The sequence below is a fragment of the Haemaphysalis longicornis genome, unplaced genomic scaffold (genome assembly GCF_048455015.1).
Source record: "Haemaphysalis longicornis isolate Haplotype H1 unplaced genomic scaffold, Haemaphysalis longicornis Haplotype H1 scaffold_4, whole genome shotgun sequence".
NCBI classification, from domain to species: domain Eukaryota; kingdom Metazoa; phylum Arthropoda; class Arachnida; order Ixodida; family Ixodidae; genus Haemaphysalis; species Haemaphysalis longicornis.
In genome coordinates, this window is record NW_027526361.1 from 68197595 (window position 1) to 68223379 (window position 25785).

The following is a 25785-nucleotide window of genomic DNA, read 5'->3' on the forward strand; positions in this document are numbered from 1 at the left end:
GATGTGCGGCCTGTCACTGGTCGGCGAAGGGAGTGGACACAGGGCGGAACAGCGGCGGCTATATAGAGCCATGCGTTACAGCGAGCGCAGCCCTGAAGCGCCCGCCCCTGTGGTTTCGCGTAGTCCCTCAGCGTCAGCCTCGTTGCAACCGAGAGAACGAAGACGCCACCGAAGATAGAGCGAGCCGGAAATCGGAGGATGACAGTATGACGAAAGTATAAGCGGGAGGGCGGAACTCCAAGACCGCGCGAGACGTGCTTCAGGGCGACGACGCCTAACGAGATAACGGCAGAGTACCCCGCGCGCCATCGTGCATTTGCCGATGACGCGATCGCTTTTGAGACACAGCAGCTATGCACCGTTGCCGAGAAGACTGCAGTTCGCGCTGCAGTCAAATTTCGCATTAGCGAGTATCCCAATCGCCTGGTAATATTTTTTGTTTCCTCAAGAAAACAACTGCGTGTATAAAAGTTCAGTGTTATGAGCCAAGAATGAAATAAAAAAATGAACAAAATTCAATTAATAAAAATACAGTTGTGGCCATAAAGAGTAATGCTTTCACATTCATACAAATACACGCCTTAAGTGTTCCAGCGAATTTTTTATTTCGCTTCAGTTATTGTTGTAATCGTGGACCTACAATAGAAAACATTTTGCAGTAGATTGTACTGTTAAAGGATCTCTTCAACACTTTCGATCAATTCTTTCACTCTTTTCTGTGCATCTGCAAGCATTGCGAAAGCTAAACCTATACCACAGACCAGCAGTCGGGTGATTTGCTCGTCACAGCAGATACACGTTCATTTTCTGCTTCGCTTTTGTGGCTTTCTTTTTAGAGTCGCAACTTAAGGAGAGCCGGAAAATAGCCGCTACACTACTGTAATGACGTCATTACAGCGGTAGAAGAAGGCCAATACTAGGAAAGAGAGAAAAATATTTTAAGCAAGTTTCTAAGTTATCTGATGTGTACAGAGCAGTAATTTTTGTCTGAGGCACTTTGCCACCCCCTAATCTTAGTACTCGATGTCTACGTTGACTACTTTCTGCAAGCATTGAATATTTAGAAAAAAAGTTGATAAAAGTGTTGCAGGATCGCTTTAATTTGGCCAAAACAAAACATTTGCACAACGAAACCTGACAAGGGAACTAATACCGATCACAAAAAATAACAATAAAAAACACGCCTGCATTTTTTTTATTCCGAACCCGTTTGAACCCGTTTGAACCGGTTCGAACCGGTTCGAACCGGAACGGAATGGTGCTCCGGAACCGAACCCGAACCGAACCCGAAAGGCTTGAACCCGAACCCGAACCGAACCCGAAAAAATTCCGGTTCGACACCCTGTCGACAACACCACTCCATGAAAGGTTAGCCAAGCGAAACTAAGACTCAACCAGACTAAGCCAAGCTCTTACTTTGCATATCCTAGGTAAGCTGAGCTAAGCCGTAGCCATTTTTAACCAAATCTTTGGGCGATTCGTTACTGCTATGTGCGATCAAGCTATTTTCTACACTCCATTATCTCAGCTAGAATACCTACAAACAGTTATTTAAGCGCCATAATTTTGAAAAAAAAAAAAGAAGAAAAGGCAGCAAGAAATTTCTCCAGTTACGCGCTGTTCAACGAGCGATTTTTTGTTGATTTGTTTTTGCTAATGGAACTTTCGATGTGCATGCGTCGAGTTTCCATCAGTTGCAGTTGCAGCACAGCTTTTCCTGCACATTGTGGAAAAGAAAATTGTTTCTTCTTTTTGGCCTACGCTAGAAGTAAGAAAATTGGCTGGACTGGAGGCTAAACAAAAAAAAATATTCTTCCGGAAGTACATAAAACAAACTAGTTACAATCAAACATACCTTTTTGCATGTTTATGTTCGCGCAGCACGATAGGTCGGCCGTTATTACGAGTTCGCGTAATAAGGCCAACACGTGTCCTTCCCGTCAGATCTCAGTCAAGCAGTGATTACAAGTTTTGTTTGCTTTTGCATCCCACGCCCCACCAACGTACAACCATACAATCAGTGAAAAAAATCCCCGCCATCTCCACGAAGTGAATGATGATGAGAGGGGCGAAGCTAAAATGCTTATCGGTAAAACCGTAAAACATTCGCCCACACATCATATAAAGACTCGACACGTCAAGCTTTCCACCGCTCCGTTGACAAGCCCGTCGACGACGTCGATGTTTGTGGTGATTATGCAGGACTTGTTTGGGACGATGAGAATCTCCATGGGTAAGTTGGCGAATTCGGTGTGTGACATTTTAGCCACCTTGGCTGTCGCCTTCTGCAGAGCGTCTTGTGTCGCGTACCCCCGGTACGTGTCTTCAGCTCGCAGGTGACGAACTACAACCTCTTCTTCTTCCTTTCCTCCTTGTTGGGTAGCAACGAACGCGTTCGGTCAATCTTTGGTTGGCCAATCCCTAGGGGGATCCTGTCACAATCATCATCATTCCGCCGTGTATGGCAGCAACGAGGGACGGGACAGGGCCCGAGCAACAGTCTTGAGCTCGCAGGCGACGAACGACAACCTCTTCTTCTTCCTCTCCTCCTTGTTGGGTAGCAACGAACGCGTTGAACGTTATGACCACTTCAGCCAATCTTTGGTTGGCCAATCCCTAGGGGGATCCTGCCACAATCATCATAAATGTGCCGTGTATAATGTGCCATGTACGGCCGGGACAGGGCCCGAGCAAGAGGAGCTTCGCCCCTAAAAAGTGATCGGCTTTGCCTCGGGGTAGTTCCGCGAAGGCGCTAGGATAAACAGGAAGCCTAAAACGTCGGTGTCCGAAAATTATTCGGAGATTGTACACAGAAACGGGTCTCCAAAAGTACGCAGGCATAAACAAAATCTAAGCAAACTGTCCTCACAAACCCCGAGGCCATTTTTAATTCTAAAATACACGAACGCAACCAGAATAGGTCCGCTTCACTGCAAGAAACGCAAGCATAGTAGCAAAGCAAACGATGGCAAGTTTCAATATCGTCGGATTGCGTGTTTGCCCAAGAAAAGTGTCCAGCAGAGAAGAATGAAGTGCTCGACCTAGAGACCGGTCTTAACTGCCGGCCTTCAACGAACCCAAAACAAAAATGGAAGGAAGAATGACAATACCTCGTGTGCGGTCAGCTTGTTTCCAATTTAATATTTGTTTGCCCGTAATATGGTAGGAAAAAACTGACCCTTACTACTCCTTATGTCGGCGAAGAAACGAGAGCTACGAAGCGACCTTTTCCGGGGTTCATAATTGGATTTTTTTAATGACTAGCGCTGTTATAAGGCACACACAATCTCTCACAGAGCAAAGCCCGCACATTACGCTGGATATTTACTCTGAGTGGATGGCTACCCGCTCTCATTTTCGAGTACGCTAACAGATTGCGACACTTTGGAGGACGGAAATAAATAGTTGGTATTGTCGGCAACTGTTACGTATTTAGGTGTGTAATATGGCATTATGGTTAATGAGGTATCCGCGTATTTTGTTTGTCGCCTCTTCGAAGAATGCACGGATGGTGTAAATGATACTTTCTTCCGACAGCGGCTTTTTTGGAGTTGTGGTGGACGGAACGTAATAGGAGAACACATTGGTTATAAAGTTATGAAGTGTTGATGGGAATTCACGCACATAATGCATTATCTTTTGCTGGGGAACAAGATTGATTGATTGATTGTGGGGTTTAACGCGCCGACGCAACGCAGGCGATGAGGCGCGCCGTAGTGGAGGGCTCCGGATTAATTTTGACCACCTGGGGATCTTTATCGTGCGCCGAAATCTCGTACACACGGGCGTTTTTGCTTTTCGCCTCCATCAGAAAAGCGGCCGCCGCGGCCAGGAATCGAACCCGCGACCTCGTGCTCAGCAGCGCAACGCCTTAGCCACTGAGCCACCGCGGCGGTTCTGGGGAACAATTGTCACTTAAAACGCTGATATAATTGGCATGCAAGACGGGCTTCATTAAACAAATTCGGCGAGGCAGGAATTATAGGATAGTGCTGTGGACTCGAGTAGCGCAGGACAGGAGCGGTTGAGGTCAATGAGAGAGGCCTTCGTCGTGCAGTGTACCTGGACAGGATGATGATGATAATTATGATGAAGCAGCGCAGAAGAACTAATGGCGCCTGGAACCAGCGTGGTACGAGTAGGAGCCCTCATTTGGTTATTCATCTCGACATGAAATGTGCGTGTCATTACAGTAGCTTTTCAGGTAATCTCTTATAATCGAGCCGTTTAGGAGGAACTCTTCGTTTTGTTTTGTTTTGTTTTGTTTTCTGATAAATGGTTCAAGGTAATGTGGATTAAATTCCATGCCATTCTCGGATCTCTGGTGGAGTTGTAGATGCCGACGACATATTTGCTATTGACGGGGAGTATGCTGCACTTCGCCAAAAACGCGTTGACACTCCCGGAGACAAATGAGATACAACTTCTATTTATAGCTGGCATTATATCTTATAGCTCCAATTTTAAAGAATGCAATCATCCCATCCTAAAAGAAAACAATATCGCCATGAAGCCAAATATGACGCGGTTGTCTTGAAGGAAAAACAAGTTTATCGGAGCGGACTTGTGCTGCCCTAACAACTCAAAAAATACACAGGCGGCGAAGCAGCAGTGGACAAAGTGATGTGCGCAGGCGAGTATCGGCGAATGGGATGCCGCAGCGTCAGCTCTGCGGGCATTTATCTTTCCGGGCGAGTGTTTCTCCAACCGTCCAATTACATCGAGGACACTGTAAATCAAAGATTATTCTAGGCTAGTGACGTTAGGGCGAAACACTCTCCTTATCAAGTGAGATAACCTGTGTGGCATAAAAAAAAAGAATGGAACAAGCGCTTCACTTGGCACACAGATAACAAATCCCGGCGCGGTCTGGCGGTAAAAAATAACATAAAAAACCGAATACGTGGTTCGTTACAATATTACAAAAAAATAAAAATGTCAATAGATGCTACAATTAAGAACTATAGTCACAATTAAAACCACTTTGCGTATTTTACAATGCACTGCCCTATTTTATACTTGAAAATTTCCGGCACCTATTTGTGTTGATGGTACAACAGCTTAACGAGTGTATGGCTGCATTTTCGGGGTGGCGGGAGGTACACAACACGAAACTTCATTCACCTTCTCCAGCACTTCAGCTTCGGCCACGCGTGCCCAGTAACTCCAAATGTTGCATGGGCCTTAGTATTTTACTTCACTGCAACTTTGAATACTGTGACCCGCCGCGGTGGCTCAGTGGCTAAGGCGTTGCGCTGCTGAGCACGAGGTCGCGGGTTCGATTACCGGCCGCGGCGGTCGCTTTTCTGATGGAGGCGAAAAGCAAAAATGCCCGTGTGTACGAGATTTCGGCGCACGTTAAAGATCCCCAGGTGGTCAATATTAATCCGGAGCCCTCCACTACGGCGCGCCTCATCGCCTGCGTTGCGTCGGCGCGTTAAACCCTACAATCAAGCAATCAACTTTGAATACTGCGTTCACTGACGGAACTTTGGTTCGTAAGAGCGAAGGAAGATCAGTTTGTGAGGAAGCTTTATTACAAGTCAGATGTTGAAACAGCCACTGAAAATCTCCCCCTTAGCTACGCTAAAAAGGGAATAGGCGTTTTGATATCGCCTAAATGAAATACACACAAATGAGCTCTAAAGCAAACCACAATAACCGTACAGCTGCGAGAACCGTGGCTGCGTGTAAAGCAGTGTTGACAACTTTCAACTCCGTGATAAGGATGATTTTGGCGGCACTTCCCATTTTCAGGGACCTGAAACAGAACGATAATGAAATCATTTCAGTCGGGCAGCGTGTGGGGCAGATTAAAAATGCTTAGCCCCTAAGTTCAGATTAGAGCACAATGAAACGGACAGGTCGACCGGCAGCATAGAGCACTATATTTTTTTTAATTAAAGCAAATCGAGGCATAAGCGCAGGGGGATGCAATGTCTATTAGAGCTTGGTGGGAATGCAAAATTCGTGATGAGTCACGGAGAACGTCAGTTGGTAATCTCCAGAGGTTAAAGCAGGGACTTTTCTCTGCTTCTTCAGATACCTTCATCCTCACGTTTTCTTTTTAGACGAATGGAAAGCTTGCGTGCGGCCAGCTCTTCCCATTCATGAAGTGGGGTGGCGAGCCGTCTTGAAGGCAATGTTCTAGGTCGCTTCCGTCCGTTCGTTCGAGACAACATAGCCTGCGCTTACATATAGGCGCCGTCTTTAGCTTTGATTTTATGGCACACTCATATTGCGCAGTAACCTTTTTATTCACACTATAAGGACTGCGAGACGCTGTCCAGTTTGAAGAGACCGGTCGCAAACCACCTTTTTTTTTTTATGCTTCTCCTTAGACATATCCTTGGTACAAGAACAGGACGAGTTGTGTTCTCGCTCGCACTTTCTCGGCTTATTTCTGCTGTTTTGTTTTTGTTGTTGTTATTCTCTTTTTATACAGCCAGCTTGCGTTGTTTTTACAGCCTAGAGCTGCACACCTAAGGGGAACGATATTTCATCAGACGGAATTAAAATTTATGGAATGTGTGATCATGCGACCACTCAAGGAGCGGAGACGGGCTAAGTTTAATCCAAAGATTTTAGAGAAACCTGGCACAGCTAGCAGCCTCATTTTTTCGTAGAGGAGTGGAAATTTAATCGGTGTCACCACTACTCGGCCTTGGCGCAACGAGAGATAAGAGACGCGTACATTTGAATACAGATAGCTTGGCGCAATAGGTGTTGTAAAATACTTTCGGCGCAGAGAAGCCCGGCTTGCGATGCTGTTTTTGCAAGCAGCAGGTGGGGGTTTATATCGCCTTATGGGCTCATGAAATATCGTTCACAGCAACAGGGAATGATTGCGAGGTACTCAGAAACTTACTCTGGGTGCTTACTTCACAGGCAGTAGACAAATAGCAGCATAAAACGTTGCTGGCATGCGCATACGCATGTCAGCGATGGAGGGCTATGGACTCGGTGGCAAATGCAATTGAAATCGCATTTTACACCGCGTCTATGGCCCTGTAAAGTTCCTAAGGGAACTATCCCGTTCCCTAAGGAATACAGTTCAATTTAGAATCGTTGGCGGACAGCTCTGAATCCTTGATATGCTCTACGCTCAAGCTATTCAAACGTATTTCGTCCCGCGGCTGCGCTCATCTTCGTACCACATCGCAATGCAATCATTCTACATGAATGGGTTTCCCTTGACTATGTAAATATTCTGAAGCTGGGAGCTAGAGTGCCGTGTTATGATGTTCCCAATACGTCGAGGGTTTATTCATGCAGCTTCGGGCATTAATTCTTTGGTAAATTTATGTTGCTGTTTACAGGGACTAGTAATATAGTAATATATTATATAATATATAATATAGTAATACTAGTAATATAATATAGTAATATAATATATAATATAGTAATACTAGTAATATATAATAGTAATAGTTTACAGGGACTGCAAGCTGCGACGTCAATCGCTGCTTGCAGCGGCGGCGCTGCCTTCGCGCCGCTGCCGCCCGAGTTGTTAGGGAAGCGGCGGCTCCTCGCCTCTGACGCGCCAGTCGCCCGGAATCCCATCGTAGAATGTAGTGTCAAGCGAGTGCAGACTGAGTAGACGGAACATTTTGGAATCGGAATGACGCAAACGAAACGCCGATACTGGCCAACAACAGCGAGATATACGACAGGCAGCTAGTGCCACCACTAAAGCGAGAAAACGTGACCATTACGCTTGTTAGAATGCAAAGAACGGTTCGCGCGAACAATGCCGTGTAACAGGCTTCTAACGCCGAATCAAGGCGTGCGCATCGGGTCGAGCCTTAAGTTCGCGAGGAAGGGATTTGACGCTCAAACATTCTGAAAAATCTACCATTGTATCTTCCAAACATTTTTTTTTGTAAATTTTTTGTTGCGGTGTACGCCATCGTTAGAACCGTGTTTCGATTTCGCCGGACGCCGGATTTTCGCATAATGGGGCGTAATGAGGCAAAGTGGTAGCAACATGGGCATCCCTATTGTTTGCGCGTAGTCCTTATTTGTTCCCAAGCACAGGATTGCTGGCGGACAAAAGTCCTTGCTCACCCTCCGCGGTGGCTCAGTGGCTAAGGCGTTGCGATGCTGAGCACAAGGTCGCGGGTTCGATTCCCGGCCACGGCGGCCGCTTTTCTGATGGAGGCGAAAAGCAAAAACGCCCGTGTGTACGAGATTTCGGCGCACGTTAGAGATCCCCAGGTGGTCAAAATTAATCCGGAGCCCTCCACTACGGTGTGCCTCATCACCTGCGCTGCGTCAGCGCGTTAAACCCTACAATCAATCATTCAAAAGTCCTAGCTCTACAATTCTAAAAAATAAGTCATCTCCAAAGTTCCGGGCAAGTTTAATTAATTAGCCAAAGGAGGCGCCACAGCTCGGTAACGAAAAAGCTAATCAGCTGGCCGGAGAAGCTGCAGCCCGGGCTCCTGCCAACCTCGAACCAAGTCGAATGCTCTCGGTCCCGACAGCACCTAAATTGAAGGACTGCTCCACGGGATGGAGGGAACTATATACACAGCCCTTTGACACGCTCACAAGACACCAAGCAACCCTAATAAGACAAGCTCAAACAGACATTTTGGACACTCCAGCTAGACTACACAAGATATGGGAAGATCCTGACACACCACCCTCCTCTGGAACTGCACATCCTCTGGAACTGCACAGCCTCTGGAACTGCACAACCATACACAACACTACAAACGCACCCCCACGAAGGATGTCTGACCGCAACAAGCACCACCGAAGAGCCAAGGCAACTGGCGGCGTGCATCAGGCAGCGGCTTGAAGACGTCACCAGAGGTCCTGTGGAATGTGAGGACTAAGCAGGCCTGCGTGCATATGTTTAATAAAAGCTTCTCTCTCTCTCTCTCTCTCTCTCTCTCTCGCTATGCTTGGTTTATAATTAGGTACTGTTTCTTTGTCGTAAAAATAAAGCCTGCTATATTCACGGGTGCTTGTAAGTCATATTCGTTAACGCACGGAACTTTTGTCTTCTTTTCTTGGGGAGAGAGCGGGGGGGAAGGGCCTCGTACTGAACGGGGAGCTTAGCACTCGTTGGCGATATATTACAAAGACGTCTCAAAAGCCTGTACCTGTGCGCCTCAAATAAGAGGAAGCGGCACACCCACATGTTGGTCCCCTTTATCGACCGCCAAGCGGGCTTGAGTGAACGAAAATTTGCGTCTTTTTTGCTTGCATTGCGGCATACATTCGCCCTAATGAATTCTGATCTCCTTGGGGCACTCTAAAAATCTAGACGAGACGTACGTTATTTGTGCGCCGTAATTTATATTTTACGCGGCAGTTAGCACTGCCGCAGACAGAGGCAGTGCTCTGGAGGCAGACAGAGCGCGGAGTGAGTGGATATTTTTATCATAACTAATGTCAACACGACTTCTCGCACAGCGCCACGCATGAAGACACCGGCGGCTCCGTGCGCCCCCGAGCCGAATTATGCGCGAAGACGATAAGCCACTTTGTCACGATTAAGTGCTTTCCTTTCCTTCCCGCGTGGCTGCTTCCGCTGTCGTTTTGCTCTTAAGTCATCCCGACAGCAAAAATTCGTTTCCTCTCTGATGCGCAGCGCGAAGGAACCGCGAAACGCGGAGTGCAACCGCGCTGGCGATCCTAGCTTTTTGAGGCGCTTACCTCTGTAAACTGACTCGCGCAACTTGAATACATATACGGCGCGACGCCCTGCACGGGATTTACGTTAAAAGCTCAATATACTTCCTGAAGCTTAGAAGGAGGAAATGAAGGACAAAGGAAGGAAAAACAAAGGAAGGAAGGAAGAAAGGAAGGAAGGAAGGAAGGAAGGAAGGAAGGAAGGAAGGAAGGAAGGAAGGAAGGAAGGAAGGAAGGAAGGAAGGAAGGAAGGAAGGAAGGAAGGAAGGAAGGAACGAACGAACGAACGAACGAAGGAATGTTAACCAGTCCATAGACCAGTTTGCTATCCTTCACGTGGGAATATTGCTCCGGCGTTAGGGAACCAGACGCTCTAGTTCAATGGTTGTAAACACAGTATTTTGTACATAATCTCATGTACAGGTTTTGTCGTTCGCAGAAAGCGTTAGAGCGTTTATTTCGAGACGTGGCCAGATGACAGATAAAATCAATGACGTAGGATCTTCTCCTCGGAGAACAACCGCCAAGAGTCTAGGAACAACGCAGGTGCGCGCAGAAAACGTACCGAATATTCCTCAGCGTACCGCAATCTCACACTCGCTACTTTCGTCACTTGCGTGCCATTCCGATCTGTTAGGTGCGAACGCCCCTGAAAGCCAGCCTAAGCCAGAGACGGCCAAGAAGGGTTGCGTCAGGTAGTGGGGGACCTTGTAATCGGGACGTTCAAGGGTCCGACCCGTGCACTCTTAGGTTGAACACGCAGTGCCAATCAATAACAAAATGACAAAGATGAGGAGAAGGTAAGCTGCTATCTCGGAGGAAGCCTGTCGTCCCAATTGGAGAGAGAGAGAGAGGTTGAGGGGATGGGAAAGAGGTGCTGTGGTAGCTTGTGGTGAAGATTTAGATAGCTTGATGGGTGTCGTCTAGGGCGTTGGTGGGCGACATTGAAAGGATTGAATTTCCGCTTCACCTTCGAGGAACCAAATAAATCTATCGACTGCTCGCAATGATGGTAACAGCCTCAAAGACTGACGGCACCTGGGAGACGACGGTTTACTCGAGACGTACAAATTATTTACACGAACGGTTTATTTTCAAGATGTCCCAAGCCTCGAATATCCCACCCTCTACTCCCACTTCCCCCACTTGACCTAGCGTCTTCCTAATGTAATAAAGGCTATCTCCTCCTCTTCCTAATGTACAACTCATAGCATGGAAGACCAGAAGTGCCGATGAGGCCTTATCCCGCGGCGGTCTCTCTCTCTCTCTCTCTCTCTCTCTCTCTCTCTCTCTCTCTCTCTCTCTCTCTCTCTCTCTCTCTCTCTCTCTCTCTCTCTCTCTGTACACAAACGCCTCCGTTTAGTTGCAAAAACCACGCCTCCCAGAGGAGCGTAACAACAGAGAATGAGTGTCAATTAATCCACATTTTGTCACTGATTGGCCACAGAAAACAACCAAGGTGTGTGTACAACTAGTCACGTGACTCAACTCTCTCTCTCTTTCACGTGGAAACTCAGATTGGTTCAGCAAACACACCTTAGTAAACAAGCAACGAGAAAACAGAACTGACAAACTCTCAGCACTCAAGAACACACTTTTAATGTGCCGCCCACAAATTCAACACCGATAGCCAGACTCCGCGCAGGAAATTGCCCTTCTTTGTCAGCGCTCTCACGTTTTTCGTGAAACCACTGCGGGCATCCCAAAGGACGGTCGTTGATTCACTGGCGTGTCACCGCCGCCGTGGCGACGGAGTCGGACGTAAGACGAACTATAGTTCGTCTTACGTTCCCCATAGTACGTTCCCCATAGTATTGGTCAATATGAACTCCGTAGGCGGTGCGTCGTGTTTCCCCTTTCATACTTTCTCGGGGACTGACCCCTTGACTCTTGGGCGACCTGACCGAGGGCCTTTAAAGGGATCCTGCAACACTTTTTTCAACTTTTCTTGAAATCGTAAATGCTTCCAGAACGTACTCACCCAAAACACCCAGTACTTAGATTAGAGGGTCGCAAAGTACCTCAGCCAAAAATTACTTCTTGCAAAAACAAAAGAAATAATGTACCAACTAGCCCAGAAGCAAGCTCTAATTGACAAAAAATTACTGCTCTAAGCCCATCAGATAATTTGGAAAATCACTCAAAAGATTTTTCTCTCTTTCCCGGTCTTGACGTTCTTCGACGGCCCGAATTACGTCACTGGGGCAATGTAGCGGCTGCTGGTCGGTTTTCCTTCAGTTGCAGCAATGAACGCTTTTCGAAACTAACTTTAAAAATAAAGCCAAAAAAACAAAGCAGAAACGGAAGACGTATCTGGTGCGACGAGCAAATCACGCAGTGCCGCTCCGTGCTGACGATAAGTGTAGCTTTCGCAGTGCTTCCAGACCCCAAGGAAAGAGTGAAACGTTTATCGAAAGTGTTGCAGGGTCCCTTTAACCGGCATGACCTTTTCCGTGCGCTCACCAAATTGCCTGTCTTTCCTCCCCGCATGACTAAAAGGTACCGCTCAGCCTCCCGCCACCCCCCCCCCCCCCCCCCACAAAAAGAAAAAAAAACAGTTGCCAACATTTCCCAACCGAGAATCTCTCAAATAGGCTACCTTATACAGCGTATGTCCACCCATTGCGCGTATAGTGGGCGACATCCTGGCCTTCCTAGAAAAATATGAAAAGTAAGAAGCGTCCCCACGGCTGCACTTCGCAGCTCTTATACACCATGACTTCCGGGCCGACATAAAAACAACGAAACACGCGAACGCCAAAACAAGCTAAACAACAACGACGAACGCGCTGCCGGCGGTCTTCATTAATTAAATGAAGTACTCGAACCTAACAGGCCTTCTCCAGCGCGTTGGTGGACAACATCAAAAGGAGCGTACTTACTTCCAAGGTAATTCTATGGATAAGCAATTAATTACGTGGGAAAATATAAAAAACGTCGCATGGTTGGCTGGCTGTTCATTGCCAGTCTAAACTGCTACAGCTAAATCCTTGAAATTTGGCGTGTACATTCGTTCCTTAAGGTATGCCTTCCCTAACTAAGGATTAATCCCGAGTTTCCTCACTCAAAATGTTGATGCCTCAGGAACATAAGAAAACCATTGCAGGAAAGTGATATTTCGCCTAGAGCAAGAAGTCGACTTTCACATGAAGATTCTAAAAAAAAATTTTCAGGATTCTGAACATTTCTTGTGTAATTCGTTGTCAAAGTTCACTCCCCATATATTTTAATGGGATAGGTTCCACGGCTCTGGAATCTGGTAGCGCAACGTGCTAAACATGAAACTACGCATAAAACAAGCTTTCACTCCCAATATTACATCTGCGAAAGTGTTTTGCATTCCGCTGAATAGCTCCATAGTGATCACTACTGAAAGAACTGTGATTAGCCGGAAATCTGCGCCTGTGTTAAAAATGTACCTGTTAACTTATACGAAAAGGGCTTCAGCGTGTTTTACAGCTCCTCCAATGTTTCGTAGGCTCGTAGAATAAATTATTCCGTTTTTTGCGTCTGAAGACTGTTCATACAAATGTCTAAAACGTTCGTTTAGGGACTTTGAAAACATTTTCTTTCTGACGAGATAACACGAACATTATCTATTTAAAACTTATTTCATCAATTCCCACAGCACGCCATAAACCGGTTTCGTAAGACAGAGTGTTGTGGAAAACTTCTCTTTGTATGCAACTCAGAATTTTGTGCGCATCACCCGACATCTTTTCATTCTTATAATTATATTTTTTTTTTCGTGTCAACTGGCGTAGCAAGCCACCGCGACGACTTGGCTAACGTCGCCGTTCTCCATAAAATTGACTCTCTCTCTCTCTCTCTCTCTCTCTCTCTCTCTCTCTCTCTCTCTCTCTCTCTCTCTCTCTCTCTCTCAATTTATCCAATCGCTTTTCCCGTCGGTGTTTTCAGAAACTGAATTCCAAGAGAGATGAACAGCGTTAAAAGTGTATATGTATTTATGAATGTCTTATAGACCCGCAAGTGTATCTTGAAAATCCTTAGGCTGGTGAAGTTCTCGAACCAGTTTTTTGTTCCTGAAGGTTACCAGTATATAAATCCTTACAGAAATCAGTTAAGCATATTTTGCTACCCAACCCCAAAAGGACAGCACATGACTTCACAGAAGGCTCCTTCAGCTCTGCGTGGCGTGCTGCTCAGGGATCCAAGCCTCATAAAACCACGAACGTAGGGTATACAACGCAGTAGTGTGACTAGCTAACCACCCCGAATCCTTATGTTCGTTGTTGTCGTAACATCACGAGTTCCTGTACTTTAATTCGAAACGCTTTTGCCTACTAATTGCGTTTTAGAAGGCTTACTGGCTAACTGATGGCTGGCCAGGCTCCTATTCAAGAGCGCTGAAATATTTTGTTGTCTTCAGCTTACGGAATACCATTTCGAATTCTTGTGTTTCTTTTCGGAAATGCTGGTGAGGCCGAGCAACAGGATAATCATACTGGAATGACGATTGTACATTTCGAGTGTTCGGCAATGGTATTATAGTAATGCCTACCAGAGTAGGCCTACAGCATTCAATCTCAGACCATTTAACTTTCTTGCCAGAGTCCCCTGTTATCGCGTAATCCGAAATGCGTGGATACTGGAAGTTTCAGACAAACTTGCACAAAATTTTAATAGGTCAAGCATTTGGCCATCAGCTTTAAAAAACAAGTCACGACTGAAGATTGATTCCAAGCTGTACATAGATAGATGCGTAAATAAGGAATCTTAAGCGCTGTAAGATTTCCGCTATGACTCAGCGCTTTTCGCAGGTATAACTCTCCATGAAACCTGGCAGAACGAAGGTGCACATGCGGACTTCGACCGGAAACATCGAATACCGTATTTACTCGCATAATGATCGCACTCGAGTAATCATCGCACCCTTGAAGTTTGTCGTCAAAATTCGATTTTTTTTTTAATTTTCCGCGCAATAAACGCACCCTGAGCTTGCCGCAGCAGTATGTGGTATGTGTGCCAAGTCTAGCTGATTATGATCGTGCTTCCCTCCGTTTCCTTCCCTTTCAAAGCGGACATGGCTACGCTATTGCCGCAGACTTGCCGATGTTAGCGATATCGGCAAGCATGCGTTCAATATTGATGAGGAAGAAACTCTTACTAAATGCACATAATGTACTCACAAGACAAAGAAAAAAATGCGCTCAACTTGCTGCTTACGCCCGCATGTCTGTTTTGATGTCCCGCACTGTGACAGCGGCAGCCACTTATAGGTCGCCCTGTTGTCACCTCGCAGCAAACTCGTTTCGCCGCGTTCCGTAATTCATAAAAACAGTGCATTTGGCGTCCCTTTGCAAAGCGGCTGGCGGCGGTGTGCGTAAGTTTATTATGTTTTATTTACTATTTTTATTATGCTCATGACACTTGCCGTAAAAATTTCGACCCGCAACTTGCTTGCCTTTTCTGTGCTCAAAAGGTTTTCGCGAAAAATTTACCGGCGTAGTGAACGCACCCCTAAATTTGCATCAAATTTTTTCGAAAAAAAAGTGCGAGCATTACGCGAGTAAATACGGTATTGATTGATTGATTGTAGGGTTTAACGCGCCGACGCAACGCAGGCGATGAGGCGCGCCGTAGTGGAGGGCTCCGGATTAATTTTGACCACCTGGGGATCTTTAACGTGCGCCGAAATTTCGTGCACACGGGCGTTTTTGCTTTTCGCCTCCATCAGAAAAGCGGCCGCCGCGGCCGGGAATCGAACCCGCGACCTCGTGCTCAGCAGCGCAACGCCTTAGTAAATACGGTATACCGTAACAGCTTAAATTGTCTGCAAGTGTCAGAAAAAACGTTTGAAAATTTTGTGACCACTTGTACATAAAATTAAGCAGCGCTTGTAATTGATTGATTGATTGATTGATTGATTGATTGATTGATTGATTGATTGATTGATTGATTGATTGATTGATTGATTGATTGATTGATTGATTGATTGATTGATTGATTGATTGATTGATTGATTGATTGGAGTCGCCTCGCGGCGCAGGTGGACCTCCGGCACGTGGATGAGGTGCAGAACCAGAGCCTGGTGGAGATCGGCGTGGACCTGAGCGAGTTCTACCTGAGTGTCGAGTGGGACATCCTCGAGGTGCCCGCCGTGCGCCACGAGAAGTACTACACGTGCTGCGAGCACCCGTACATCGACATCACCTTCAACATCAGCATGCGCCGCAAGACGCTCTTCTACACCGTGAACCTGATCGTACCCTGCATGGGCATCTCGTTCCTCACCGTGCTCGTCTTCTACTTGCCCTCGGACTCCGGCGAGAAGGTGGCCCTGTCCATCTCCATCCTGCTCTCGCTCACCGTCTTCTTCCTGCTCCTGGCCGAGATCATCCCGCCGGCCTCGCTCGTGGTGCCGCTGCTGGGCAAGTACCTGCTCTTCACCATGGTCCTCGTCACGCTCTCCATATGCGTCACCGTGGTCGTGCTCAACGTGCACTTCCGCACCTCGTCCACGCACCGCATGGCGCCCTGGGTCAAGCGCGTCTTCCTGCGCACCCTGCCGCGCCTGCTGCACATGCCACGGCCGGCCCAGGAAGAGCCGCCCTTCAGACTCGTCGTGCCCAGCTGCAACGGCGCCGAGCCCCGCGGCGAGTCGTACGTCTCGCCCAGGGCGTCACCGCGGCAGGCCTTCGAAGATATCGGCCCGCCCCGCAGGGAGGACCCGCTCATCTGCAAGGTGCACGGCCTGCGGAGGGCTCCCAGCGACACGTTCGCGGACTTTGCCGAGCCCTCGCTGGGCCGCCGCAGGCCACCGTCGCCGCCCGTGCCCGTGGAAAGGGGCATGCGACTGCACTTCTGTCCCGAGTTGCAGCGGGCCCTGGAGTCTGTGCACTTCATAGCCGACCACACGCGTCGCTACGAGGACCACATCGAGGTGAGCCTATAGCCTACTCAATCTCTCATGACGTCACAACAGCAAATGCTTGTGGGGCTATAGAACACCGCAATCCGACTACGACGTCCGGCGTCTCGAGAGCGCTTTTTAAACCAAAGCTTTACTACTTTCGTTTAGCGATTTCGTGGAGGATGCGCAAATGACCTTTTCACCGTACACACCCCCGGCGACACATACCTCAAAGGGCATCGCGTGATTCCCCGGGCCCGCTGTTAGCGCCTGCGGGGGCCGACAGCGGTCGCCACCGCCGCTGCGGCCGAGGCAGCCAACCACCCTCGCAGCCTCGCATGCATGCGGCGCTGGGTCGTTTCGGGCAACGTGACTGGTCTCGCGCCCGGCGAAAAGGAACGGTGCGTTCGCCCGGCCTCCTTCTGTGAGTGTTGCACGGAACTGAACGGCTTTGAGGCGTGGTCGGCAATACAGCTAAATCAAAGGTTAACCAAGCGAAACCAGGACTCAACCAGACTAAGCCAAGCTTTTGCTTTGCATATCCAAGGTTATCTGAGCTAAGCTGCAGCCATTTTTTCCCCAGGTGGATATTAAAAAAAAAAACAAGTTGTGAACTAAAGCCAAAGCGCTTATAACAACCAGCCTTGAAGCCTCCTGGTGTCTTCATTTACACCAGCGAGCGCAAAAATGCTTCATTTAGTGATGGGACCAAGGAACATAACGTGCAGTGAGAACACTAGATGGCGCTGCGCACGGACAGCGCTGCGACCAGCTCGTGAGATGAAGCGCAGTAATTTGTGGTCCGTGGGTTTCTGTTCAGTGATCCCCCCAAGGATTACATGACCTACCAGTGACGCACGATGTGGAATACTTCCTCCTATTCACAAATGAACGGTTGTCTGTGTTTAGAAACGACGTCGGCGGCATGAAAATTCATTGTGCATCCTCACCTAAGGCAACGTGATGAGAGATGGGAAGAGTCAGGGTATTTTAGTGACTAACTATGCTCTCGCAAACACTCATTAATGCGGCACCCAGTTTGGCCAACATACTTCCGGCCACATGACAAAGCAATACCGCATGCCCCCCCCCCCCCCCTCTCCCGTCGTAACAGCGGTTGGCCATTTGACTCCACAATTACCCACTAGCTTATCATGGCTGCGCTTCAGCCTGCTGTCTACTCTGACGCAGACAGAACGCAGTTTGTTGCGGGCCGTTATGAAAGCCTCACTCCCTAGCGCAAACCCTGCTTTCTTTAGCCAGTGCGTGAAGACTTACATTTACCGTTAAGTCTTACGAGTAACACTTACTGGCTAACTTCGGCGACAGACAGACAGACAGACAGACAGACAGACAGACAGACAGACAGACAGACAGACAGACAGACAGACAGACAGACAGACAGACCATTATGAAAGACGTATTTAAAAGGGCCTCACGGAATGTCCTCCGCGCTTCCAGGTGAAAGAGGATTGGAAGTACGTCGCCATGGTGCTGGACCGGCTGTTCCTCTGGATCTTCACGGCAGCCGTGGTCGTGGGCACGTGCGCCATCATCCTGAACGCCCCCTCGCTGTACGACACTCGCGAGCCAATCGACGTGCGCCTCTCCGAGGTTCTCACCGTGCTCTACAAGAGCCCGTCCTAGGGACCATAGCTCCTTAACAATTGCACCAGCTGCCAGACTCTCAGCGGCGGCTTAGAGTGCGTTCAGTCAAAACGGCAACTCTTGATGCGTCGCTGCGCCGGAGAACTACGAGTGAAGGTGTCGCCTGCCAGCAGAGATTTCCGCGTCAGTCGCCTGTTTCTACACAAGACAGACTCGCTCGCGTGAAACCCTTAGGAAACGCTCGACCGTCGCACTCGAATGTACCACGGCGATGGGCGGACAAGAATAACGGACGTATTTTCAGTGTAGCAGTGACACTATACAGTTACTGTACCTTAGTGCGGTTCCAACAAGGACCACTTATATTTTGCCGAAACGTCAGCAGGTTTGTTTTTCTCTCCGTCCCGTTACAAGGTGTCCACCATCAAGAAGCATTCACGGAGTCCTCAGTTCACTCGTAATGCATCTGGTATTGTTCCGCCTATACCGAGGCTATGCTTGCTTATGGCATAATTTCTTTATTCTCCTTCTATACTTGAATACTTGTGCTCCGCTTGGTAAGCTAAAAAAGTCTGTCCTGTTATTTTCCCACAGCCCCCTGTCCCCAGAATTAAAACGGGAAGCTCTTCAGCTGAAAAGCTTCGTTTATGTTTTTCGTGTACGTTGGCGCGTTCTAAACAGTTTGTGTAATTGCCCATGAACTGGTTCGATACCTGAAGCACTATGGTTATGCTTGCCCCCACAACTTCACAGACAAGACAGTACTCTCACATTCGAATTCTGGCTGATTAAGATCCTCATCAATACACCAAGCTGTTCTTTCCTTTTCCGTAGCCTTAAAGCTATCAGTATGCCTCCGACATGGCGTTCGTGATGGAAACAGATTTCACAAAAAATCTTATTTTGAAATATTTGATGGCTCTAAAATCCTAGCAGCTCACGTTTGCACACATAGCGGTGTCAGTCACATGCCGATGGAAGCTCTACTCCCACCTTCTAGCATCGAAGGTGTTTTGTGACGATTCCCGTTTACAATCATCCTTCCTAACCGCCAATTAAGAGCCTATCGAACAAGTTCTTCGCACAAACACTACAAAAATAATTACGAACACAACTTTTAATAGGCAATATATATAAATACATCAGACATAATCGTCGTTGCTGGCCTTGGGATCAATTTATAGTTTGTTACTGGCTCGCAATGTCGAGGAGAAAAGAATCTGCTGCGATGTCAAAGATAATTCTCAAACTGCTATTGCTATTTAACCGCGAAGCCAGTGCTCGAACTAGTTGCGATTAAGTATATTTCGGTTAAAATATTTTTTACGCGATAAATTGGATTCGAGTGTAATATGTACTGTGCGAAAGTTACGGCATCCCCACTTCTTGAATGTTCCGGGATGCAAAATGAATACGGAGCGTCGTATCCGCTGGCACATAGCAATTTTATGTACAGGAAAGAACCACATTTCTATTTCTATAACAATGTTATTGCATTTACGAGTTTATCCGGGCGGTTGAAGCTACCCTTCGCGTGTTTCTTCGGCAGGCCAACATTGGGCATCGTTTGTGGTGCATTTGCAGCGAGGTATGCCAGCTGCCTACAACCGACTCCGCGTGCAATAATTATATTTTTATTCAGTAGTGCCACCGCAGGTCTGAACCAACCTGTTAGCATAAATTGAGTGCAAAACAAAGTGCGTTAACTTTTACAGTCTGAAGTCGGTTTAACAGGGTTGCCCTTCGAGTGTTGCCAGACATATTTCGGATATAACGGCAGCGCTTATCTTGTCTCCCCAGCACGCGAAAAACCTCAAACCCCAACTTTGTCGCCCGAAACTTCTGCTGGAATTAAATATCGCTTTGTAATTATGCCGCATGCTTTGTAGGTAGGTATTGACTATACTGAACCGTGACCAGGTTTCCTCCAACCGATTATATGTTGACCTGTGTTAGGACGAGCTACATTTAGGCTCTGATATGCTTAACTCCGGCTCCGATTGATGATGACTGGAGCAATATTTACATTGGGCCAACGTTATGGGGATGACTGCATTGCAGTGGTACGTAGCCGTATCATGCGCGCACCTCCAGTCGCATAGTGGCCCTCATTTCCTTTCATGTTTTCGAACATTAACTGAGGTCCCCCTCGTGCCCTTAAGAAATTAGAACTCCTAATAATTCGGTGGATCGTGTTCCCTTCCGGTACTTCTATACCATGGTTCAGTTCCAAACTTTGTGCGAAAATAATTAATATAGCACAACGAAGCGTTATTGGTCGACATAATGCGGCCATGGCGCTTATATTGCCCTTAATTCACCATTATCCAGGTTACGCGTGAAGCAATCCGTATAATGAGATTATAAGAGCCTGTTTTTGTACTCCTTACTCCTATCAGCACCTTGAACGCTCATACTGACAAATAGGGATTACAAAAACGAAAAACTTCCGGCGTCTAAGACTACACTCGTAATTTGCGTTCGTAGTGAATACAGTGTACTTGGCCCGAAGTTCCCTTTCTCGTGAACAGTAGCATGCTTGAACAACGTGGCCACACACGCCCTCACCTCACAAATTTTGTTCTCAGCGCGTGCTGTCTCGCCGTGTGTCTGGCCAATGTAGCTCTGTATACAAGAACGTTGTTTGAGAGTGAAAGCTTCACTCCTTTAGGTGCAAAGGGGACAAACCAAGGAATTGCCACGCCCCTCGTATCGTCACTCTGACCTCAGCCAAGGTCAAATCAGCGCCTTCTGCGGTTGCGGAGGAAAAGCTCCGAATCGCTCTTTCGTTCCAAGGGAAGATGTGCGGAAAGGGGGATAGGGCAAAGAGTAATGGCGCGTGCCATCAGAAAATGACGCAAGAATATAGTGAACTAGAATACAAGTATTCTAGTTCACTATAGCAAGGAGGCGCTGACTGCATCCTAGTTGACTGCGCGTTCACGCCTACAGCGCTGACTGCGCCGAGCAGCGTCTATACTTTCTTGCTGTACAACTGTGTGCCCGGGCACTGCGCACTGTCCGCGCGAAAACCAAGGAATCGTTCGACAAACTTGATTTAATCTCGTTCAACCACGGCAAAATTGTTTACATCGCTCTGTGATCTCCTTGGTGTTCTCGAAGGCGCTGTTCTAAGCCTTAGAGCAGCACTACAATTTCACCAAAGACTCAAGTTTGGGTCAGTTGGTAAATGTCCGTACTTGATTGACAGCGCGGCGCCAGAAAACGTAGGGCAGCGATAATAACGGCAGCAAGCCTGTGGTCCCTCATCCGCTGCGCCCTGAAATTTTGTGCCCTGCTGGTTAACCAATCACCACTCACTTTTATTTTTATTACATGCGTGGTAAAGTGCCATATACCTAAACTTTCGTTAGCTGGAATTGAGAATCAAAAATCAAGTTGCACCTTGTTGAATGATTGTGGGGTTTAACGCGCCTACGCAACGCAGGCGATAAGGCGCGCCGTAGTGGAGGGCTCCGGATCAATTTTGACCACCTGGGGATCTTTATTGTGCGCCGAAAGTTGCACCTCAGCGTAACGGGCAGTTAGTAGTATGAACGGTTGGCTGAATAGGCACAATTGAGAGCTCATAACAGCTCAGCAGTGAGGGGTGTTGGATAAAAAAAGAAGTCAAAGCCACTCCACCATGCGAGTTTGGATGGCCAGCCGAGCTGTAAAGCTATTGTCACTTAAAATGACTCCCACAATGGCTTTGGTGTCGCTGTGACGTACACTGATCGGTATACTCGATACGGCAGACACATATCTTGGAAAATGTCCAGTCGATGCACGTGAGGCGCTGGGTGGTCGGTTGTCCAGAGAGGTGTAGCCCCGCAAGCCAAATGTCTCCAACATTAAACGCGTAATCCATGCTTTTCGGTCCCTACAAATCCACATCTACATCATCCACTACGATTACAGGTGTATACATCGCAACTAACCCACGATCCGAAAGCAGTCTGAGAACTTTTGAGCACTTCGTATGGGCCTCGAATGCGAAAGCATAAATGTCCAATTGAACATGCGAAGCAAATATCGCTGGAAACAAGCTTGGTAAAATGGCAACTTGTTTTAACTTACCAATAGACCAATAAAGGCAAATATACCAATAAAGAGTTCACCAATTGAGTGTGCTAAATGAAGAAGTATTGAAGTGGCCGAAAGTTTTTGTGCCCAGGGCTTTAGCCCAATAAAAAGGAAAAGGCGCTGAGAACAATCTTATTAAAATGGCCTCTCGTTCCCCTTCTCACATTACGTTGATTCGTAGCGTAACTCAGATACCATCTCGGAACATATCGAGCACTCTTTACGCATTATTGTTCAACGCGTGCGTGTCTTCCAACAAAGGTTGACGTAGAGGTGCACAATAGCTCGTTCGACGTTTTACTTCATTGCGTGTTTTATTTTCTTTGTGCTCCAAGTTAGCCCGGTAAGTACGTTCATAAATCGTTGCTGCCTGCACGCTATTGAAGTTTCCGTGGAATACCTGAAGAACTGTCAGTAGCAAAAGTATCGCTTTCAAAAGTATCGATTTCAAAAAGTATCAAAGTCATTGCGTCATCATAGCAAGAACGACTTTTATAATGTCATAATTAGTAATTAGTTTAGAATGTCATAAATAGAAAACATCGCCAGCACCAAACATGGCTTAAATAATTCAAACCTTATATCTTTCGCTTAGCTACAGCCCGGACGCGTATAAGAATCAGTTTTGATGTATCATCGACCCCTTTTAAGCGTAAATAAATTCGGACGTAGGACGTGAAGGACAAGAGCACGCGCTTTTTTTAATGAACCTATTTATTTTTCCGTGCACTTGATCATCAAAAGCCAACAGCACTCAAATTTCACATCAGCCAAATTTACTTGGAACGTACAGTACATAACACCAAACCACCTCGGACGTGACTGGTAGCCCAGTGAAATGCGTTGTTAATTAGTTATGGACGTCTAAAATAGCTCCGTTGCAGGCAGCGCTGCACCTGGCGGCGGATCGCGCAAACAGCCTTGAAGCGGAAGTGACATTGCGGCCGGCCCTGCGATTTTTCCTACGGCTAGCCAGGAGAACCGGTCGAACTCCACTGGTCCGCTTCTCCTAGGGCTGCGGCGATAACGAAGCGTTGCGCGCAGGTTTTTTTGTGGCCGGCCGGCCACGCGTAGCTGCTCGCTCGCCGGCTGGGCCGGCTGGAATGTCCCTTCATCCTGGCCGTAATGGCCGCGCTCTTCGCAATTTCGGTCTCAAAACCTCCGATTCTTGTTGGTCGCCTGCGCCGCAGATACGGGTATATTTCAGCCGCCATATTTTGTATCTTGCAGTCTTTTCAGGCAGACGATACGGAAATAACGTTTTCAAGAGGTCTAAATTTTGAGCGCATTTGGCCTGTAAGTACCAACTAGTTAGAACCCACACGCAGTTAAGCTTGTAATATCCTTCGTGATGACCGGTCAATTTGTACCTATGCGTTCACCGCGAGAAAACATTCTACTAGCAACGTTATTACCGCGTTGTGGCAATTTGCGTGTGGACCAGTCCTGTAAGGTATTTCGAACGACGCACGTGGGGGGCACAGGCATGCTTTGTTCGCGACTTGCCGCCGACGGTGGGTACAATCTTTGCGTTGTGTGTAAAGACAGGCCCGCATTGTTGCATTGTTTGGGCGGGCCGCGCGTGCATCACCGTGACACACATGTTGAAGCGCTTCATTGTCCTCGGTAGGCCGCCACCGGCGTAAAACGCCGGTGCACAAAATAAGTAGCGTTGTTTGTCGTGTGGTAAAATTCTTCGGTGGTGAAAGTGATGTTGTTAGTGCTATTATTCGTCCATGACCTGTCATCGGTCGGGAAGTTTGTTGCTGAATAAAAGGAAACATGTTGGCAATTATTTTTGTCTTTGAATTGTCTGCGTCGCTTCGTTTGTATACGGAACTAATCCTGAAACAGTTGGCAAAGTATAGGTAGAGCACGCTGCCTGTAATAGGAGACCGCTTTCAGGAGTGTATATATGCTTCTAATGGAGTCCAGAGACGCCTGAATATTCGCAGCAGAAAACGAAGTAAAAAGTGACTGTTATCCTGTCCTGAGAAACGTCATCCTTTCTGTCCTTTTGAGACAATGAACCCATCCCCCCGCCCCCCAACTCCCTTCACAAGGAGCTACAATCCTGTGTCATTCGTCCTTCACTGATGTCAGGGGGAGAGATGAATTAAGGAGGACTGCACTTGAATTCAATTGATAGACCCGAATTACCCCGGGAAAGACGCATTAACAGCTTCGTCGCAAAAAATCTTGCAAGTGTTTGATTCAAAACGAGGCCACCATGGCTCACCACTTTGCCGTGACTGAAAGAAACCGTCTGTGGAGTAACTTGCAAAATACCCGCTGCTTTCTGCACGCTATTGACCCAGAATTCAAATCTATACTCCCAAGACAGCTACCTCGTAACCTGGAAACGTTGTATCATCGTCTACGGCTGAACAGTGCATACACAAATAGTTACCTATTTCGCCTTGGAGCGTCGCCAAATACGCTCTGTGATAATTGTTCTTGTGTGGAAACAGTTGAACACATTTTATTACAATGTGCCGCCTACATGGAACCGTGATCCCACTTCTTTGAAAACATTGAACGTCTGGAACAGGGACCAATAACTTTCAAAATTAATTTATAGCCATAGATTTGTCCCTCGAAGCAGCGCCAAGCTCTACGGAGTCTGTTCTCTTATTTGAATGACATTGGCCTAGTTTCGAAATTGTACATTACGTGGCCCAAGCTCAGACCAAAAACCAAATTTGTGAAAGTCTGTTATTGCGCCAAGTGCACGACCGTATTTTTTTTTTCTTCCCTGCCCAGCTCTTTCTTGGGCATTTTCTTCCCCTATCCCCATACCTCAGCAGAGAAGCATGTAGGCGACTGTAAACGCCGGCAAACCTCGCTGCTTTTTCAATAAAGAGCCTTCTCACTCTCTCACACTGGCGGAGAAACTGGGACGATTACGCGGTAGCCCGAGTTTTCTCTTTGCAGCTTTAGGGACTGGTCTGGCGAAACAGACAAGTAAAAAAAAAAAACACCGAGCCTTGAAGGTGAGTTCGTATTAAGTGTGGTCGCAATGTTTTCACTGATAAAACAGTACGTTTGCGCTCCCAGTCGCAGCCATCGACTCCGACAGTGTTAGTGAATTACCTCCATGTTATGTTTGAAATAATTTCATTCAAAACTGACGCGGATAGACAGTGCATGTTTAATGATTATCAACTGCAATTTCATGGTTCCATGCACGCGGAGCCGTCATTGAGCGCGCCAAGGGATTTGCAATCGTTGGCAATAAACGACAGGTTGACAGCTGCCGAAGAAAAACTTGAAGTTTCAGAAAGCAATGAAGAGGCAAAACCACCAGCGCGGATGGCGGTGTAGGTTTAAAAAAAAACAGGTTACAGCCATCGTTGTTTAGAGGAATTTCGGGGCATCTCAATGGGCGAAAACGTAATTTCTTATGATTTCGCTGATGAGAAGTCGTAATCGCTGGCTGATAAAAAAAAATGTACGGGCACTATTTCTTTCACACCCAAAATCGAAATGCTCAATAACGTCATACCTCTTGCCCATAGACTTGGAATGTTCTAACCAAAAGAAATAGTCAAATAATGACAAAACTTCAAAGT

The 25785-nt window shown here is 47.2% G+C and overlaps 1 protein-coding gene across 1 annotated transcript in view; it reads left to right on the top strand.

Annotated features, from left to right (window-relative positions):
* Nucleotides 1–24161, top strand: part of LOC144178869 (acetylcholine receptor subunit alpha-like) — a 160489-nt gene extending 136328 nt beyond the window's left edge. Inside the window, exons 6-7 of the mRNA XM_077707014.1 lie at nt 15656–16549; nt 17981–24161. Coding sequence (XP_077563140.1) covers nt 15656–16549; nt 17981–18166 — 1080 coding nt within the window. The 3' untranslated portion in view covers nt 18167–24161. The remainder of the gene's footprint in view (nt 1–15655; nt 16550–17980) is intronic.
* Nucleotides 24162–25785: the final 1624 nt, after the last annotated feature.